This window comes from Anoplopoma fimbria, chromosome 14, assembly GCF_027596085.1.
Source record: "Anoplopoma fimbria isolate UVic2021 breed Golden Eagle Sablefish chromosome 14, Afim_UVic_2022, whole genome shotgun sequence".
NCBI classification, from domain to species: domain Eukaryota; kingdom Metazoa; phylum Chordata; class Actinopteri; order Perciformes; family Anoplopomatidae; genus Anoplopoma; species Anoplopoma fimbria.
The window spans coordinates 9490315-9512545 of record NC_072462.1 but is presented as its reverse complement, the minus strand read 5'-3'; the positions used below and the strand labels follow the sequence as shown (position 1 = coordinate 9512545).

Sequence of the window (22231 nt, the reverse complement as noted above, 5' to 3'; positions counted from 1 at the left end):
CTGGTATGTAAATGTAAACGAAGCTCTCTGGAAAAGACTCATCATGAAGTTTACCTTCATGACTTCCTGCCAGAGGGGTTTAGCCTCAACCCAAACATGAGCTTTCAGTCCTAATTGTATCTTCTAGCCATGTGCTGTTTAACCGAACAACACTATATAATTGTAGACACTCAAACTCATATCACCGATAGTGAATCTAACCCCCACTCATGATCTAGTAATACATGCACGTGAAACCATGGGTGATAGCATAACCCCCTCCCATACAGATTCATTAACATTGCAGGGGCATGACCATTATCCATCACCCCTGGGACACCTCTAACATAATTAATTCATGTCTGTCCAAATATATTTTATAGCATTCAATTCAATTCAGTTTATTTTGTATAGCCCAAAATCACAAATCATAAATTGGGGTCAGAGGACTTTACAATATGTACACGTACAACATCCTCTGTCTCAGGACCCTCACATCTGTGCAGTAAAACTCCCCTAAAAAAAACTTTAACAGGGAGAAAAGGAAAAAAGGAAGAAACCTATGGGAGAGCAACAGAGGAGGGATCCTTCTCCCAGGATGCACAGAAATGCAAAAGATGTCATGTGTACAGAATGAACAACATAACAGAGTTACAAAACATTCAATGTATATACATAAATGATTCATATAATGAGAGTAGTAGCATTCAATCCTGCATCTTAGCAGTTTGTCCACCAGAGGTCACACTCTACAAATGTGTGTTTTTATCACCAGCACAAAGTAGGAAACTTAAAAAATGACTGCATGTGGCAATGATTACAATCTCGGTTTTCTTTGTTCCTGACTGACCGAGCAACAGCATGACATGAAAAAGAAAAGTAAGTACCCTCCCCCACCTTTTATAGCTAAGTGAAATCATACAGGCAAATGTGTTTGGATGTGGTTTTAAGCTAGACCACATCTTAACGTTTTATTGTCACATCAGCTGTTTCTCTCGTGCTTTGTCATTGCTGCCAGGTAACCCAACAGATTAGTTCCCCAACATCTTCATGTGAGCATATTCTGGTTAACAAGACTATTAACATAAGCCCACAACCTCTGAGACTCTGGATCCCTGAGCAGACAGTAAAACTCTGCTGTGCTTATTACAGACCTCTGCAGGTGTAATGTAGGACTATGGTTCCAGCTAAAGGCTTAGTCAGACCATAAGAGGCACACAGCACTGACTATAAATAACCAGATTATTAAAGGCGATGACAGGGAACTGACATTGTGGTAAGAACAGTTTTCCCCTGAGCACTACTTTGGAGTCTCCCTTCACTGTAACCCCAAATGCAATAATATATCCTAAGATGTGAATATGTGTGCCTATTAATATAGAATGTGTTGTACACTTTCACTTTAATCTGATATCATGGCATAACATTTTTAAGATTTAGTAAACTAAACATTAACTTCATCTTGTTTCACTTAGTGGGCCTTTAATAGACATAGTAGGCTAAACAAAGCAAGAAAAGTCTACAGTGAACCACTTATGGTATGTAGAGTATGCTGACAAGAACTGCAGAGCTGGTTATTAATTCTCTGTGGGCTTGTCACTACCAGAGACACATAAAACATGGCATATTCATTGAATCCATTGTTAATGTAAAAATGCAGAATGTTGCAGCTTTAGGTCTACGTTCAGTTCGAAGACGATCTTTGGGTGGCCTCTGAACTTCCTTTTCGTGTCCACAGAATCCTGGGGGATGACCTTTGACCCCTTCTCCATGGATGCTGTAAGAGGTTTCAGTCTTCTCTTTAGGGGCCTTGGGAACACCATATTTCAACACTCTGAAAGGGGCCATTATTCATAATAATATCAGTACTGAAATTCAGGTAGAATTGTGGTGTTGCTACTTTTACCGTACTTTCTGGTGACTACCTAGGATACACTGAGCTCCTCTCTCCTCTTCTCTTTCTCATACATTATGAATTAATTTCCACTTAATGCACATTACTGACTTTGCTTCTTCCCCGGAGTCCTTGTGCTTTCTCTCCTCTCAGGTTATCATGAATCGTGGTTATATCTGGACCGTGGTCCTGCTGACACCCACTGCTACTATCATTATTATTATTATTCACATTACTATTACTATTCCCCATACCATTACTGCTTGTATCATCATTATTATTCTACTACATTCATTGCTGCTGTTATTAGTAGTAGTCTTAATTTTCTTCCATTGTTATTGTGCCTACTACTCTTATTATATGAATAATTTATGTCATATGCATTGAATATTTTGTAACTCTGCTATGTTGTTCATTCTGTACACATAACATCACATTTATGTCCACCCTGGGAGAAGGATCCCTCCTCTGTCGCTCTCCCATAGGTTTCTTCCTTTTTTCTCCTTGTTAAAGGTTTTTTTTAGGGGACTTTTTCCTGTGCTGATGTGAGGGATCAGGGACAGAGGATGTCGCATGTGTACAGATTGTAAAACCCTCTGAGGCAAATGTGTGATTTGTGAATTTATGATATTAATTAGGCTTTGGTGTGAAGAATTCTTTACAATACTAATGCAAGAGAAACAAGTCCTTGCTGTGCTTGTATGGTTGTATGGGAGCCCCGCCCCCTTCACAACGTCAGAGGAGGAGGAGTCACAAAACCGTTTAAATGACCGAGGCTGTAGGTAAGTCCCCACTGCCCACTGGTCGCGGGAGAACAGCTCTTTCTCAGGGAAGGTTCCAGAGAGAGCAGCGGTCAGAGAGGGGAACCCTCCGTCACAGCTTTGTAAATGGAAAAGACAAGAGCAGCTGGCTTTTCTCCACACAGAGGAACGGGCGCTAGGAGGACATAGCAGCGGAGAAGTCCCGGGCTCTCTGTGTGTCATCCGGACCTTCTCGTTCTTCAGCTGGGGGCGAGAGAGAACCTCCTCGGATACTCACGTGAAGTCTTCCAAGTCTTCCAGCGGAGAGGTGAGCGGATTGTCACTCTACGAGTCACTGCAGCGCCATCATTCATAACAACAGGCTTCTTGTGGCTTAGCATAGCACAGCTGGAAAGGAAAAATAGTAAAGTTAGGTAGTAGAAGTATAAATAAATAATAAGCTAGTTTGAGTCCAGATATTTTTCCATATGAAAGTACTTTGAAACAATTATTATTATTATTATTATTATTATTATGAATATTATTATTTATGATCATTACAGCTGTTTCTGTAGTGGTTATTGATAGTTATAGCCTAGTAGTAGTAGTAGTAGTAGGCTCATGGTGGTAGGATTAAGTGGATTCAATGAAAAGTATAGTGAAATAAGGAGTTCCTCTCTTTTTGTGCCGTACCTTATTCCCCTCATCTGATCAAACATGAGTTCATGAAGATTACAAACATTAAAAATATATATATGTTTTTGCTGTGCATAAGATAAAATAAGTTAAGATAAGATAGGATATTCCTTTATTAGTCCCACAGCAGGGACATTTGCAGGATTATAGGCAGCAGAGTTGATAATGCGAACAAGAGACATAATAAAAAAACAAGATCAAAATAAATATAATAAATAAGTAATCACACAGTTAAGAATAATAAATAAGCTATAAAACGTTAAAATCAACAATAACTAAAAAATATATAAACAGACAGAATCATTTTTAGTATTGCACAGTGGATTGCACAGATTATTTATATTGCACAGATTTATATAGTCAATTTTTTTGTATGTGTGGTCTGCTGGGAGCAGAGATGGTTGTGCAGCCTGACAGCGGCAGGAAGGAAGGACCTGCGGTACCTCTCCTTCACACACCGGGGGTGAAGCAGCCGGTGGCTGAAGGAGCTGCACAGAGCTGCCAGGGTATCCCGCATGGGGTGGGATGTGTTGTCCATCAGGATGATATCTTGTGTACATCCCAGGACACAGCTGGCCGTCTGTTCAGTCTCTTCCTGTCGGCTGTCGAGATGCTGCTGCTCCAGCAGACCACTCCATAGAAGATGGCTGATGCCAACACAGAGTCGAAAAAAGGTCCTCAGGAGTGCTCCCTGCACTCCAAAGGACCTCAGTCTCCTCAGCAGATAGAGTCTGCTCTGTCCCTTTTTGTAGAGTGTGTTTGTGTTGTCAGTCCAGTCCAGTTTATTGTTCAGGTGGACACCCAGGTACTTATAAGATCTCACAATCTCAATGTCCATTCCCTGGATGTTCACTGGTACCGGAGGAGAGTGTTTACCCCGGCGGAAGTCCACCACCAGCTATTTGGTTTTCCCTGAGTTGATCTGGAGGCGGTTCCGCTGGCACCATCCTATGAATTCCTGGTTCAGCTCCCTGTATTCTGCAGGTGTCAGTTAGCAGAGTTATGTTTGAAGTCCGAGGTGTAAATGGTGAAGAGGAAGGGAGCCAGAACGGTTCCCTGTGGGGACCCCTTGCTGCAGGACACCAGGTCTGACTCACACTCCCGTATCCACACATACTGTGGACGGTTGGTGAGGTAGTCCAAGATCCACGCAGTGAGGTGGTGGTCCACCCCGGTCTGCTCCAGCTTGTCCCTCAGAATCAAAGGCTGGATGGTGTTGAAGGCACAGGAGAAATCGAAGAACATGATTTTCACAGAGCTTCCAGCCTTTTCCAGGTGAAAGAGGCAGCCTGCTTTGCTTTGTGTGAGTCACCAGCACTAAATGGGGCATCTTTATACATTTACTGCAACTATATAGTGTTCCAAAAGAAAACTCTTCTGCCACAGGAGCTCCTGCCCTGGTTTTAATTAAAAAGAGAGCAGTTTAAATGAACCGCCGGTCCTTCTCAAGACAAAAACCGGAATGTGCCTCAGAGCAGTGCCAGTCTGACCATCACTCTCTAGAGTACTGGGTACTGTGGTGTCTCTGCTGGCTCAGTCTGGTGCACTTAGTAGCTCTCCCTAGACTTGTATGACCTGAGGTTATTTATTAATTATACCTCGGATGGGAAGTGAGTGTGTGGGCGTGTGTGTGTGTGTGTTGGCTGGCTGGGGATGCATGATTAGTGAGTGTATGTCTATGAAAGAAGGAAGGAGGTTATCATTTCTGGAAAAGAACTTCTGGCACAACAAAGTGGTTTCAGCTCCACATCTCAGCATCCATCGGGCTGTGAATTAGTTAGTAAACTGCCACCAAATGGTGCCCAAGTTCAAGCCTTAATATCAGGAAAAATAAAGAGGACCAGTGATGGCTCACGAGAATGATCAGGTAAGCGTTTGAACACATTTTAAGGCATAGCTTTTCACATCTCTGTGTCCATCTAAAGAAAATTGAAAATGAATGCAATTTCCCAGATCTCGAGAAAAAGTTTTCGTATTGATGCAAATGCAATGTAAAAGATATTTAGTTTACACAGATATAAAAAAGCAAAAAGCAGCAGATCCTCACATTTGAGTTACTGGCACCATTCGAGCATTTGTTTTGCATTTTATGTTGATGAATAACTTCAATTTATTGTCAAAACATGGTCCCAGATAATGTTTCTGTTGACTAATTAGTTAGTTTGCCCTCTTTTTAAGTTATTTTCTTAATACATGTATAAAAGTCATTGTCTGCTTCGAGACACTGGCAAAGTCTTCATTCTGGAAACACCAACCCCTTCATGGCTGAAGGCTCAGAGAGACCGTCGCTATTTACTCAACATGATACATTATTACATAAAGCAGCACTACAGGATCACTCATTCTAAAAAGAGGAGAGAATCACACAAGACCTGTAATCCAAAAAGACAGAAATAAGTTAGTGGAAAAATAAATCTTCTACCCACTTCTTTTTATACTAATCAAGATTTGATTATTGTCATGGAGTCCGGGAAAACATTATAATAAAATAGCTATCTCTTTTTTAGAGGCAATGGTCAATTGCATTGAGTTTGGGGAAAATGTGCCATTAGTGTCTCTGTTAACCTGAAACCACATGCAATTCCTTAGTGTGTCCGGACTGTAGTGGAATTGTGTTTGTCTTCATCAGTCAGTTAATGACCAGGGCACAACACAAGTGTTTTTTTATCTTGAAAACACAACGAAGGGTACATACTGGTGAAATATGATCTAAATGTGAACGTTTTATCATCGTCTTCACCGTTCAAGAGACGCTGCAAAAACTTTCATTTTGAACCAGTTTTAAACGTCTTCTAAACTTAGTATAGCTCTCTGTAAAAGTTGTAGGGATTTACATACATGGGCAAAAGACAAAGAAAACCATGGGACACAGGCAACAATTCATTTTATTTCATAAGAAATATTTAACATGAAAAATGTTCTTCAATACAATTTCTGTGAAGTAGAAAAATACATGCTTGTTTACGGTGCAAACAATACCAAAATCCCCTTTCCTTCTTTAAATGTCGTTGTCAAAGTCAACCAGGAGCTGGTTTCAGATGGTCTGACATATTTAAGATGGACATCTGTAAATTAAAAAATGTATAAATATTATCATCCTGAAAGTTTGAATGTCCATCAAGGGTTGGATATGCTTTTGAGCATAACTTACATTTCTGTAATTGCAATTTTACATACACAACCAAGGACATACATATGGTAGTCTCTCTATATTATTTTATTATATATTTTTTCATTGTGTAGAAAAGTGTGTACAAAACAAGTGCAGACAAGTACATGAACACATTTACGACCCAAGAAATTATACAAAGTAAGACAGGGACCACAGCCAAGGAGTCATAAGCAAACTGAGGAGAGTAACATGGGTTTAGACTAAGGGGTATGAGAAATGGAGGTCCAGCAAAATGTATATAACTGTGTGTGTGTGTGTGTGTGTGTGTGTGTGTGTGTGTGTGTGTGTGTGTGTGTGTGTGTGTGTGTGTGTGTGTGTGTGTGTGTGTGTGTGTGTGTGTGTGTGTGTCTTATTTGTGTGTCGTGTCCATCTTATTTGTGGTCCGGTTAATGGATGAGTGAGATGTTGCTATACGTTGCTGTATGCCAAACAACAATGTTTTGACCCTGTTCTTGTATGTACATCACTTTGTCTTACCCACTTCCTCCCCGTACCAACTGTATACTTTTGGCTCAGTGGTAGAGCAGGGTCTTCCTTCCTGACACATTTCAAGGCTTTGCATGGCAGATGATGATTAAATGCAGGATTCGCATTTTAATGATATAAGAATTGAATCAGAGAGCATTTGACAGATGTCCTGACACTTCCTGGATTAACACAGGCGTTTACATGAAGATTACATTGGCTGCTCCACTGCAATTAGGTTCACACGCAGCCAGGAATATTTAATTCAAGATAAAGGTTTCACTGTTAGTGTCCATGTTGTGTTTACTTTTAACGGATTTAAGGATTCCTTAACAAAGGCCTCTTACCCTCTTTGGTTGAACCTTGACTACTGTATCTTCCCCTTAACACTTCATTGTATGTCAAAGCATGAGGCACTCAGACTGCTTCCACCAGCAACAAGCTGCAAAATCCACTAGTATAGTGAGCTGAAGCCATAACGTCACGCTAGCCTCTGTAACACGGTTCAGTCATTCAGCATTTCTCTCATGGGTTTTGTCCATATATATAATAATATAAAATATGAAACTCTTTTAAAGTTATTCCCTGCTGTCTAACAACCTCTACACCATAGTCCTCTCTGTGCTGCAGTTATTCCAGACATTATCTGAGCCAGCCATGGCCTCTCAACTCCCCCGTTTTTTTCCAAAATCCTTTTACCTGGTTTTAGAAACCTTAATATGCCGGCTGGGGTACTCTGATAAAGACCAGGATGCTGCGGCACACAGTTTGTTGCTGGTCCAGCGAGGGGGGGACTGTTACCTAAGTTGTTCGGCACCAGTCACTCACTTTTTCTATTCATTCATGAATAAGCCTTCACTAATAGAAGGGTTTGGCCCCGGTGCATGAGGCTGTTTGTGGTTTTAATGCAGCCTTGGGCTTCTTTACATGGTGTTCCTGTGGCTGATTAGAGCCAGGTGTCTACTCTAGGAAATGAGGGTATTGAGGGCAGCCTGCTTCTCTGCAGAGGACCAGCTGCTGCAATCTCAAATAATCTTGTGGGAAGGCTAGTCGTAAAGCTAAACATCCCCTTGCTTAAATTAGACGCTCTAGAGGACAAATTGTGCTGCTGTTGCTCATTTGGAAAATGAATCTAGCCCTGCAATTATTCTATGTTGTTGTTGGCGCTAATTATAAATCATGCAAGCGGCTGAAGAGGCGGTGTTGCTGACTCATTGCTGAGTAGCACACACTGCTAGGGTTGTGCTTAGTGTGATTCAAAAGAAATATTATTCACAGCTGTGCATGAAATCAGTTCAGTTTTGTAATGGAAAAATGAAACAGGAGAAATACAGTAAATGTTGCCTGATGACATATGTCTTACACTGTTTCCACCACAGCTATAGCAACTTATCTTATAACCATTACATTTTGAAACTGTTTACAATAAGTTTGGATTGTGTTTCCACAACGTTTGAAAGAGATGATGAAGAAATGAGCAGCAGAATGAAATGACTGTAAGTGTAAGTGTATGTCTCTGCATTCTGACAGTGCAGCCATGCTTCACAGCATCAAAGAGACTTTGATCAAGGTGAAGTAAATTATTTGTATGCCCAAAAACAGTGTGTGTGGTTTTATTTGAGATGGACACAACTGTGAACTTGGTGTTAAACTGTAGTTCTGATGGGCTTTGGATGTGTGTGTAGGTGTGTGGCTGTGTGTGTTTTCCCTTACCCCCACCAGTAAATAGTCCCAAGCTCTTTACTAGGAAGTCCCAAGGCCATTTGTTTGGATCTGTTGCCAGAGTCACATTTGGGAAGACAGGGCCATGTTCCTGTTTGTTGTAATTCTCTCTATGTCCTCGATTCATTGTAGAGCTCGAAGATTTGGGAGTTCTTATTAAGTAGGGGTGAAATCTTTGGCACTAAAAGTTGCAATCTACTTGATTTGCCCTTTCCGAGTACAGTGGAAGAAGAAGACAAATGCTTCCATATGCTAGCTTTTTAAGCCGGGGGTGCCGTCTGGATTGTATCCTTTTGGGTTGCTCAAGCTCAGCTACCCTCAACAAAACTTTGCTATTATTTAACCTACCTCAGAACGTAAACACAGCACAGATGTTTTACGTCTGTTGCGTTCAGGGGCAATCGCAAGGATCGGACTGCCTGTCTTTAAAAATTGTAAGAGGACATCATCATTTTGAGAATTGAGTTTTGCATTTCAGGTTGTTGAGTTTTTTGCATAAAGACATCATTTTTCAAGACAGAATCACACTTTATCTAAGAATCTATTTTTATCACCCTACTCCTATTTCACACCAGGGACAAAAACCAAACAAAAACCAAACGAAAGTGCGGAATATTTGATTTGATTTATTTTTTGTTTCCAAACCTTTTACACCAAGGCTGACACGAATATTCAACTTCCATGCATTCCACCAAAAATACAAATTTCACAGCGTCACACAATCATCAATTAAATTTTTTACTCTACACACGAGATGGGCTTTGTTATTCCCAGTGTGCAAGAATGTGTGAAAAAGTTACAATGTGGTTGCATTTCCTATAAAGCATGTAATTGTAAGGAGCGTAAATTCTGAGCTTCATTGCACTGCAATTTCATGATTGAACTCGACTGAATCAAATGTAGCCTAGGTGTTTATTATTATGTTAGACATAGCCAATACAAGGCTAATTATTTATACTGGTCAACCTAATACACAGGGCTAGGTGTATTTCTAAAGCAAAAACAATGAGCTCATATGCTTTCATTGCTGTAAATGATAAGGGCTGTAGGCTACCGAATGGTTTGAAGTTTCATTCATAACGTTGGCATTCAAATTCTTATTATTGATAATTTAGAGAAACACTGAGTGCAATTTCGGTGTGGATGGGCTTCAATGTTTAGGATTTGCTATTGTCTTCAGTTTTATATCATTATAAACTATCTGCATATATTTTGGTTTGGGACTGTTGGTCAGACAAAACAAGACATTAGAAGAAGTCCCCTTGGGCTGAGCATTTTTACCTATATTTTTTTACTTTTTATTTATTTAAAATTTGCATTGCATTGCTCTCAGTTTCCATCACCTCCCACAGCCTGCCAGTCAACTCTCGTGTCTTCAAGACAGATCATCTGGGGTTGGCCCTACTACTAAAAGAACAAATAATGAATGAATCAAAGAAAGAAATCTAAATCACTAAATTATCGATCGCTTTAGCAGGCAGGCTTGCATGACAAGTTATTGTTTTGAGTCTACATAGATGATCCCAATAAAAACAATTTAGTCACCTAACTTTACTTTTTGTACAGACTGAAAAAAACTGTGTCAACTGCGCACACACTTATACACATTGTAAGGCCACATTTTTTAGGCTGATACCATATCTTAATATACATATTGACTGAGATACAAACTAACATTTTTGATGAGGAAATGGAAATTAATTTCAGAAAAGTGAGCAGTTTGGAGCTTTTCATTTAAGGATGCCATATATTTAATTGTTTCCATTGAATATTTCCACTGTCCCGCCTCAATTGCCTAACCTCTCTTATTTAATGCTGGCCCTGTCTTCAGGTTGCCATGGTGAACAGCAGGGTGGAGGCGCCCACAGTGGCGGTGATAGGCGGTGGTGGGGGGACAACGGGCAAGTTGTGTGCAGGATGTGGAGGTCGAATCACAGACCGCTTCCTGCTCTTCTCCATGGAGCGGTACTGGCACACGCGATGTCTCAAGTGCTCCTGCTGCCACGCTCAGCTGGGCGAGTACAGCAGCACCTGCTACAGCAAAGGAGGCATGATCCTCTGCAAGAACGACTACATCAGGTGAGCCCTGATCATCTGTGTAGACACTGGTCCATAAAAGTCAGTGGAAAATGTCCAAGTTCAAGGTGCTTGTCGTTACCAACCAACAGTCCTAAACACAAATATTCAGTTTACATTCACCTAAGACAAAGAGAAGCAGCATATCCTCACAATAAAGAAGCATGGACTAGGTAATGTTTGGACATTTAAGCCTTAATCTCATGAATGAGAAATCAATTATTAAAATAGTTGCTGATTAATTTCTTCTAATTGAATACACAGGCCTACTGTGTATTTAAGAAATTCCACATTTAGTTGACAAGTAAAATTGGTCAGCAGTACAGATGTTTAGTCAGGTACAGTATTAATGTGATGTTCAATGAATCCAAATTTTATGGAAATCTTTTCATTACCATCTGCAAATTTAAATTGCAGGGCGCGATAATGTGTGTCAAATAACATTTTAATTCAAATATTATGGTGCTGCAGAGATGTCCTGGCCTACACATCAAAAATCAGACCATAATCATTTAAAATGTGTTTTTCAATGAAAATAAAAGTAATGATGTAAAAAAAGGATCAGTCCCCCTTATATAGCAAATCAATAGCAATTGCAATATCAGTCAAAATAATATTAATTTATAGCACCTCAGTAGCTCACCTCATAGAGCAGGTGTCCCACGACTAAGGCTGAGTCCTGACTGCAGTGGCCCAGGTTTGAATCTGACCTGTTGCCCTTTGCTGAATGTCATCACCTGTCTCTCCCTGTTTCCAGTCTAACCTCTGTACTATCAAGATAAAGGCTTTATATTTTTCATCCTTCAGCCTTCGATAGGTTCCTGCAGTATTTGTGACTACCTCAAGGTCGAGTTTCTTTAAATGATCAGTTGCCAGTCTGGGCCAGTGACGACTGATGATCCACTATGCTATCTTGACCCTCATGTCCACAAGATGCGTTCAAGAAGCGGTCAACCAGTCTTTTCTTCAGCAGATACATTTTTGGTGTTGTTTGTGTCTTTTTGGAGTAGTAGGAAGACTAGAGGCTACCATACAAATAAATGTGAGTCTATTTATTTTTTACTATTCTCATAGATTCCGTGCCTGTTGATAGGGGTACACCGATTTAACTGTTACCGCTGCCGTTATGATATCTTGTCTTTAGATATAATTAGAGTACCGTTTAGATACCATAGTTAATTAATAAGCTGTATGACTCACTGTGTGGAAGACATTGGGATCCTTCTTTAAGCCTAAGGCAACATAAGGCATCCAAGTCAAAATATCCACACAGGTCAATGCAAAAGATATTTAACTTTTACTTCATGTGATATTTGGTTTCGTTCATATTAACAGGCTAGATAGTGCAGTTAAATTATTTAATGAAATAATATTTATTACAAACTGAGATTCCAAAAAGCAGGCATGTAACAGCAGACAAAATGACTACTATAACTTTGTATCCATCATATTCTGCTAATGACTCATATTCATTGCGACCCATATCATTGTACTCTGATAAATACTTTCATATTCATATTGTCCGGTAATTGCTACATTTTCATGGCTTTCTGCAATTGCTTATGTTATGTAAGATTGTCTTCAGTTTTATATCATTATAAACTAACTGCATATATTTTGGTTTGGTACTGTGATTACATCACACATTTTACTGGTCTAACGTGACCTCACTCATGGCACTTGTTTTACCTGACTTCACTCATTGGAAATGTTATAAGATCACACCACTCATTGCATTAGACCAAAGTGACCTCACTTATTCCTAATGTTCTAACATCTGTCATAGTACTAGTCTAACGTTATCTCACACATTGCTAATGTTCTAAGACTAGTCATAGTACTAGTCTAATGTTATCTCACACATTGCTAATGTTCTAGGGTTAGTTATTATCTCACTAAGACTAGTCATAGTACTAGTCTAATGTTATCTCACACATTGCTAATGTTCTAGGGTTAGTTATTATACTAGTCTAACATTATCTCACACATTGTACTAGTCTAATGTTATCTCACACATTGCTAATGTTCTAGGGTTAGTTATTATACTAGTCTAACATTATCTCACACATTGCTAATGTTCTAGGATTATTTATTATACTAGTCTAACGTTATCTCACACATTGCTAATGTTCTAAGATCGGTGATTGTACTGGACTAACGTGACCTTATTCATTGCTTATGTTCTAAGATTGGTCATTGTACTGGTCTAACTGGTCTGACTGACAAAAATGGAAACTTCCTGCATCAAGACACAAGTCACTAACTAGATGTGTGTTGAGTTTGCTCAGTACATTCTCTTTTAAATAGGTTTCTGTTAGCTGTGTCATGCTTTAATCAGTGGTGTATTGTGAATGGCATGTTTCGATTGCTGAATATCATATTGATAGCAATAATAGAAGAGTAGGGTGCATTGCTAGTTGGTCTGAATTGCATTCTAAGTTGACCTTTAGCTCAACTATTATGTATTTGATGGGTTATTTTCTGTATTTCTACTTATCTATTGTTACACAGATGTACAAGGTTAGGACTTAATGCTGTTGACCTGCCACTTGGCATTAATTATTATTATTAATTATTATTATTATTAATTATTCAGGTTTGTGGCAGCAATACAAATAAAAAGCTCATACATGTGTATAAAAAGGCTTAAGGATAAAGTTGGACGTGCTAATTCAGAGAAAATCTCAGGGCTACCTCCTGGACGTTAAATGACTCATTAAATTACTGTTTGGATTAAGACAAAAAAAATCATTACTTTGTGCAGTAATTGACAGAGACAACGGGCATCTAACCGGGTTAAGTAGGTCCAAGTGTCACACGATTTGATGATAGAGGCTTTCAAATAAAACTTCAACCAGCTACTGTTCAGGTGCTGACATGCTTCCAGAGTTTTATGTGTGTAAGCATTTGTAATCTTTTTTGTTAGGAGCTGTTGTTAAAAGATGCAGGAATTTTGATCTAGAAATACTAGAGTTAAACATCACTGTCACAATATGCATCCAGCAGAAGTAAACCGTTCATTTGGTTTATTTATTTTGGATGCAAACATTCAATCAAACAAGAAACCTATGGAAAGTATGTTTGTGCTTAGGGCTGTGTATACATAGACCTGAGAAATAAGACAACAAAGTGTGTTGGTTTGTTGTGTCAGGTACCGGTGAGACAATGAAATATCTAGGGAAGTCGGATTGAATAATGGATCGTTGGGTTTGAAGGCTAATCCGATGCCAAACACACTGCACAGCAGTTCATAATTCAATGAGACAGAAGTGGAAAGATATGATGGCTGCAGTCATACAGCCACAAGAGTACAACTTTTTCCTACAGGGAAAAAAAATGGTAAAGGTAGCATGAAAGTTTAGCCCATATGCACACTAAACTAAAACACACAGCAGCTGTGATGTTCAATTCTATTTGATTCAATATATATTGTAAGCCCAAAATCACAAATTTTCAATTCACAGACGGCTTTACAATCAGTACAACATATAACATCCTCTGTCCCCGGACCCTGACATCAGAACAGGGTAAAACTCACAAAAAACAGGGAGATAAATAAAGAAGTAAACCTTAGGAAGACAACTGAGGAGGGATTCTTCTCCCAGGATGGACAGAAGTGCAACAGATGTCATATGTATGTAATGAACAACTTAACAGAGTTACAATACATTCAATGAATATGATATAAATGATTCATAGAATGATCGTAGTAAGCAGAATAATGGAAAAGTTACGACTACAAATTATAACAGCAGCAGTGTATATAATAGAATAATAATGATAATAAAAGCATTAATGGCAGCATATAGTTATACAAATATGACAAATAATACTAATAATTGTAGCAGTCGGTGTAAGCAGGACCACGGCCGGAGGCAGGAACATGGTCTAGGTCAGGGGTCTCAAAAACTGGTCCCGCGGGTCAAACCCGCTAGACGATATTTTGTGGCCCCCACCTTAATATGAAAGTTTAATGTTAGTGCGGCCCGCGAGTTTTATATGAATGGCACTTTACAGTGTTGTGTGCGGAGCTGAACGAACCTACCAATCACGGTGGGGTATATGGCTCTCGGGGTCGGGACATCGACCGGGCTTGATGCAAGCAGAGAAACATCCTCAATGAGTGACAGTGAAGAGCGTTGCCATGGAGAGTTACAGCAGCGTTGCCATGGAGAGTTCTCTTCCGTGCCTGGCTGGCTGCCTGCCTCGTTTCTATTCGTCCCAGAATAAACACCTCCAAAAAAAAGTTTTTAATTGCTGCCCAGCATACCAGAGCCCGACGAAGAGCCTGGGCACTCCTATACGCCCCATTGTACCGATTTTGGTTGTAGTTCCATGAGACATCCACTGGGGGTGATCGCGGGCGGTCCAGATTGAATGGGAGTCTATCGGGCTAAACGGCTAGGTGCCTCTTTCACCTGCTTGTCGTTGAAATATCGCAAATTTTATTGTAGATTCCGCAAGTTCAATATAGATTATGGTTCAAAAGTCAAATGAGTGAGTACTTATGTCCTTTCGATTTCTTACAGTTTGGGCCGTTGTTGGCAGGATACGCTAGCATTCTGCTAATGAATGCTGATTGGTCAGGGACGGACTTGCGACTGATTACGACCAGAGACCCTCTTTAGACGGCATCTGAAGCTGAAGTGATCCATTATCTTAAGGACTTTCCGTAAGTTATTTTGCGTACTGTATTTATATTATATATATATATATATTATACAATATGTTAATAAAAGGGTGCCGAAGTGATTCAGAAACTGCAAGCAGTAGACAGTGTGACGTCATCGCATTTTTTGAACATGAACAGATACGACCTAAAAAATGAATATTCAGCTAATGATTTTAGCCCCACCCTTTGATAAACTTTCAAATTACTTGACAAAAAATTACATCGTGAGAAAAGTGGAGAGGATAAAACCCCGTTGGCTCAGGACCCTATGGTCAAAGATTATTACCAGCAACCAGCCTGGGAACTAACCCGCGAGCCAGCCCTAGACATTCTCTGATTATACAAATGTCTCTCTCTGACAAACCTGAGCCAAGCCCTAACTATAAACCAATGAATTTGTTTATTTATTTTTTCATCTTATTTTGTAAAAAAATAAAAATAAAGACATTGAGCCAAAGCCCTAGTGGACCTATAGCTAAAAAGTTTGAGACCCCTGGTCTAGGTCAAACCGTATCCATAGAAACCTGAGCCACAACCTAAGAAGCTATAAACCTGAGCCAGCCCTAACTATAAACCTCAGACAACCCTAACTATAAACCTGAGCCAGCCCTAGCTATAAACCTGAGTCAGCCCTAACTATAAACCTCAGCAAACAAGCCCTAACTATAAACCTCAGACAACCCTAACTATAAACCTGAGCCAGCCCTAGGTATAAACCTGAGCCAGCCCTAGCTATAAACCTGAGTCAGCCCTAACTATAAACCTCAGACAACCCTAACTATAAACCTAAGCCAGCCCTAACAATAAAACTGAGACAGCCCTAGCTATAAACTTTATCAAAGAGGAAGGTCTTAAACTTAGTCTCAAATGGTGAGGGTGTCTGACCCCGGACTGAAACTGGAAGCTGGTTCCACAGAAGAGGAGCTTGATAGCTGAAAGCTCTGGCTCCCATCCTACTTTTTGAGACTGTAGGAACCATAACTAACCAGGGAGCACAGCTCTATAGTGGGGAAATAGGGTACTATAAGTTCCTTAACATATAATGTCTGCACTAAATTTTACTTCACAATTCAGTCAGTTCTATTTCAGAAGAGTTCCGTCTGTGTGTCACCACTGATGCTCTGATGCCAGCTTTGATCCGATTGACCATTGAGAAAAGGGATATCAATGTCCAGTTTGTCATGTAGGTGAGGGCCAGCAGTACACCATTCATCTTAGGAAAAAATTCTATTAGACTGCTTTCATAAAGTCCACCGCTGGAGAAAGAAAAGATGCGGGCAAGTTGATTGGGGGCTAATTCCTCTCTGTGTTGTTGTGTGACAAACTTAAGCAGCTTGTTTTGTTTAGCATTTAAGTAAACTTAAGGCTAATCAAAAGCAGCTAGCTTGACAGACTCCCGACAGTTTGTGGTAAACAAGACTAAAAACAATATTTTAGTATGTTTCAGTTTCAGTAGTAACATAATCTAGAGAACATTCAAAAAAGTTATTGAGTGGTAGTCATTTATTCAGATTTGACCCCTTAAAAAAATGAGAAGGCTGCTATTGTCTACCTGAAATTAAAATCTAACATTTCTGTGAAGTTTGAGTGGTACATCACAAACAGGATGCTGAGATCACACCACATAAAGCTCAAACACACATTCTGATGTCAATAAACCCTCAGATTGCCTTTTTCTTATGCTCTTTTAGTCAACTAGGGACGAGGCCTGCTCAGTGTATCTCACATAGCCAAACCTCTGTCTCATCACGCTCACAGAGGTCAGAATAAAATGCAGTTTGGTTAGCGGTTGTTAGCTAGAGTGATTTTATAGAGAGACAAATGGGTGATGGGGTTAGGGTTAGGGCTGGTTACTTTGTAGCGGACATCCATCAAGACTTATATAAATATCTCAGACCAAAATGAATTAGATTTAACTTAAGCTAATATAAAGATGCTTCACAATCTTCCCTGGTGCTTCTCGAACTCTCAGCTGCTGAATGGTGCATAAATCATTCAAACTAAATTTAATGTAAAACATCAATCGACAAAGTTGGTTTATCGGTCAATGATATGAGTCACTGATTCTACCTGGTCACATGCGATCCCTTTTATTTTGTTGTGGTTCATTATTCATTGCACTCTTCATACTATTCTTTATTCTTTCCCTTTATTCTGTTTATTTTATGTTTAGTAGTTTAGTAATGTAGTTTGTCTAATAAATATTTCCTTTATAAAGAACTTGATCATTTGATTTGTGTGTATATGAAATAATAGGTCAATGTACACCTTGAGAATAACTCCCTAGGAACCCTGAGATTAAGATTAGATTGATTAATATCACATTTTGAAGTTTTCTCTATTTTTCCAAAATAGGGTGGCGTCCAAAATAGGGTGGCATCCAAATTAAGTCCTATGTCAAATTCTGTTAGTTAAGTTAATGGTGGTAAGTCCAAGTACCATCATTCTTTTATACTAATATAAAGGTTTATAAATCATAATTGAGTTATTAATACTAGTTACATATCCTGATAATAAATTATTTATTAAAATCTGCTACCAGCAACAACGCTACAACTATTAAAGTGATTCTACACCTGAAATCTACCTTTGATTAATAAATACTCACTCAATCTAAGCTTGAAAGATAGCTGCTAAAGTTTGGAGTTTTCTCCCTTACAAAAACAGTAGATGGTCTGTTTGACTTCCTGTCACTTACAATAGAACACAAAGTTTCCCCTCCTGCAGTTTGGGGATTTGCACAGGGTGTTGGACATAGACACAGACATCTTGAAGTGGCCCTATTATGCTTTTCCACTTTTTCTCTCTTCTTTAGTGTGTTATATATATTTTTGTACATGTAAAAGGTCCGTAGAGTGCAAAACCTGAAGTCCACGCCTAAAAGGAGTTACCCTCCCCCTCAGAAGCTCCTGAGCTGCCTGAAACGGCTCCATTCAATTCTCTCCTTCACTTCCGTAACTTTATGAGGTCACAATGTTACGGAAGTGACGTAAAACTCTCCAGCTAGTTTGGCCCTCAAACAAGAGAGAGACGGAGCTGAAGCTCTTGAGGAAGAGTTTTTTGACATGTGAAATGTTGACCAATCACAACAGAGCGGGCTAGCTGACCAATCAGGGCAGACTTTGCTTTCTGGAGGGAGGAGCAAGCGCTACAACGGAGCATTTCAGAGAGAGGGTGAGAGGAGGTGCTGCAGGACAGCCAGGATGAGAAACACAAGGAGGATTATGAGCATTAACGCATGTAAACATGTTGTACTGTAACTTGAGATAAAAATATGCACCCAGAAAATAGCATAATAGGGCCTGTTTAATACAAAATTAAACACCATGTTTGTTTAAAAAATGAAATATAACATATTAAATCAATGCTTGGTAAAGGCGAAGTAGTCGGTTCTGTATTTTTAGATCCATGCGAAGCCTGAATCAAAATGTCTTAATATCAAAACTCTCTAAATTGAACTGTTCATCTAGAGCATCGACATGGATGTTATCATATGTATCAGATAGGATGCAATGTGCAACCAAACAAACTTTAAAAACTCTAAATAATAAGCAATTGGATTTGTGCCTGGTTTATACAATTTTGAATGGTTTGGCCTCTCCTCCACTATGTGACCTTTTGTATACTCGCTCATTTCATTCAATTAGATCCTCAATAATATCCTCTATACCTGATTTTACAATACTTTCTCGCCACACTATATTGTGATCTACTGAGCTGCACATTTATCAGCACTGCAGCTCTATCGAGCTTAAAAAGTGTTGAAGCTGCCCAGCTCTGTACTCACTGACCTTGAATTTGTATCTTCTGGTCTTCCTGACTTGGTTTTATCTGACAATGATGTGATGTGCTATTGTGTGTAGCTTTGTATTGTTTGTTGTTTGACTTTATATTGTATTTTCACTCTTTACTCTTAGTCATTGTGCTCTCTATTTTGTTCAAATTAATTCAGATGTGAATTAGCTCAAAGCTATAATATACATAGTACTTAACCCCTCAGGCTATGCCTGAGTTGTGTGATGTTAGTCCTGTTGGGCAGATAACACCTTGCATGATGGCCCTGCCATCAGTGAATAAATGGGTGTGAAAGGGTGAATGATGACATGTAGTGTTAAACCACTTGGAGTGTTCAGAAGACTAGAAAAGCGCTGTACAAGTACAGTCCATTTTCCCGTTTTATTTGGAATCAAATAAAAAGATGCTCATGTAGCTGTTCATGCAATGGTGTTAAAGTATATTAATTGACAGACCTGTGCCTTGGTTTTATGTACAGGCTGTTTGGACACAGTGGAGCCTGCAGTGCTTGTGGACAGTCCATACCTGCCAGTGAGATGGTGATGCGAGCACAAGGCAACGTTTACCACCTTAAGGTAAGTGTGATTACGTAATCGGATCTCTCCAACATATGCATTACCACAGTCGTCATGCTGTGCTCAAAGAGCTCATCTTGATTATACATTGATAATCTATATTCACATGTGACACTGTCACTCTCTTGTTTTCCTAGTGTTTTACCTGTGCCACCTGTAGAAACCGCCTGGTCCCTGGCGATCGCTTTCACTATGTCAATGGGACTATCTTCTGTGAACATGACCGGCCGGGAGGAGGTCTGATCGGTGGACATCCAGCTCCTCTGCAGGCCAACAGCATGATGTCCGACCAGAAGGTGAGAGGCCATGTGTTGCTACTAAGAATTTCTTTATCCACTTTTTATATTGAACTTTAAAAAGTGCGTTTGGGTAACAGGTAAGAGTGCAGCAACTCAGTTAGGATATTATTTTTGTTCTTTTTGTTGAAACAAAACAGAGGAAATAAAAAAACCTTCAATGATGTTGGTGCCAATGGCTCATGGAGCTCATTGTGTGGTGTCCTCATTCAAACACGGGAATCCAAGACACGCAATCAGGAATGCATGAACTAAAACAAAAAAAGGACATATTTAACTTTTTGTGTATATAAATAACCATCATTTCATCCATTCCTGATTGCCAAACTAATCTACTATCATTAACAAAAGAGTAAATTAGTATGGTAAATCAAGCCATCATTACTTGCATATGCATTTATATCTTGGGATTTACATCTTCAAGATTTACAAAACACAGGGTGTAATATCAATTAATATATAATAATCTATTAAGTACTCAAATTGACTCATAACATTGTAACCAATGAATTAAGATTATTGAAGGCAAAAGACTGTATTTTTCCTTTGTTGCCTTTTAAAAGCGCAACTGCCGCATAGTAACATTACCACTACAACAGATATGAAGTCACTTGTTAGCTTGTCACTCTACATACGCAGCAGAGGTACCAAGATTAAACAAAACATTAATTCAACAACATAGCGTTAGAATAATATTAGGCTACAAGGTCTGCCTTTGAATTCATTTGAACATGTTTGTCATCATTTGTTCAAAAAATCAGAGTGAACCTAGTTCAAGCCAATCTCAGCAACACACAAAAGAAGAAGAGTCAGTTTTGTTTCTCTTATGGAAATCTTGGAGTAGCATACGTCTCTGTCAGTCATTCAAAATTCCTTGAACTGAGGGTACATACATTACTCTTGCTTGACAATGCAATTTGAAAAGAAATGAATAGCACATGACAAAGAATGTAGCACAAAATGGAACAAAATTTTCGACAAATAGGCACTCACGACTGTTATGCGAATATTATGAATAGGGCTTATCAAGTTAAACAGCTGGTGGCGTAATTAAGGGTTTTTAATGCACAAATTGAAAATGAGCATGATAAAAGGTGGATGGGAACACAAAGTACTCAAGACATTTACAACCTCTTCTCTCCAATTTTTACAGGTCTGCTGAGGAAGACGATGGAAAACCAAATGTGTGCCTTCTCAACCCACCTTTCTCCTCTGTTTCTCCTTTACCCTCGTCCTCCACCTGCAAATCCTGCCATTGGCTGAGCACCCTCCAGTCACTCCACAGTGTGGATATAGTCATTACTGCTACTCGTTTAGATTTCAACATCCCAACAGAGACTGGCTTCTCTGAGTAGACGGTGAGGAGTGAAATCTGGACTAGTGGTCAAGTATTCTGTCGGATAGATGAGGATGCTGAGGTTGATGGAATGTATTTATACAGTAGACTGTTGTCTATTGCGAACTGTGGCAATATTACTGATAATATTGGCATATGGCATGGATAACGGGGAAAATGGAAGACTGCCACTGAATTATTTCCGCTGGAATCATCAATAACCTTTACCCAGCTAGCCAGTTACAGTGGGCATTGAATAAGGAGGGAGGAGTTTCAGAAATGTGATTTCTGCAGGAGGTTAAGTATACTTCAAAATTCACACCAACCATACACAAGTTTGGCTGTTCTTTTGGTTTGAGGAAACGGATCTCCTGACTCGTGATTCCAGCTGCTGGATGTTTCCTCTGTAACTCTGAGAGACAAGTGAACAAGAAAACATCTGTATTGATACTTACACCTCCTCTCTGTGCATTTCTCTTTTAAAAATTCAAAAAACATGGTAGGCTTCTGATTGGTTTCAACCAGGGTGGGTTGGGGGAAGTGATATTCGCCCTCTGGTGGTAGTGTGTTCCCAACTCAGACAGAAGTAGCTTGAATTCTCCGTACACACTTTTTGCGCAAAGAGGATATCTCAGGCTTTATTGCAGTAATAAAAGACCATACCAGGTTATTTTTCCTGTTCTAGCCCATTATCTACAAATTTATTACATCATAAACTCTCAAATAGTAGCCGGGGACTTTATTTACCTCAGTGAGAGCTAATCATCTCCACAAGCCTTCGTTTCCACTGTTCACCAATTATATAAACTGTTT

General features: G+C 39.4%; 1 protein-coding gene across 1 annotated transcript; it reads left to right on the top strand.

The window, feature by feature from the left end:
* Positions 1-2735: 2735 nt before the first annotated feature.
* On the top strand, positions 2736-21869 carry lmo4a (LIM domain only 4a). Its single transcript, XM_054612861.1, has 5 exons — positions 2736-2941; positions 10500-10747; positions 19690-19786; positions 19924-20082; positions 21236-21869. The coding sequence occupies exons 2-5, from the start codon at positions 10506-10508 to the stop codon at positions 21242-21244; spliced, it is 507 nt and encodes a 168-aa protein (XP_054468836.1). The 5' UTR covers positions 2736-2941; positions 10500-10505; the 3' UTR covers positions 21245-21869.
* Positions 21870-22231: the final 362 nt, after the last annotated feature.

Bases quoted from the DNA above. Each gene is read 5' to 3' on its own strand.
- lmo4a (XM_054612861.1), top strand. From the start codon at position 10,506: ATGGTGAACAGCAGGGTGGAGGCGCCCACAGTGGCGGTGATAGGCGGT. The intron at 10,748-19,689 runs GTGAGCCCTGAT...TTTTATGTACAG, and splicing joins TGCAAGAACGACTACATCAG to GCTGTTTGGACACAGTGGAG. The intron at 19,787-19,923 runs GTAAGTGTGATT...TTGTTTTCCTAG, and splicing joins GCAACGTTTACCACCTTAAG to TGTTTTACCTGTGCCACCTG.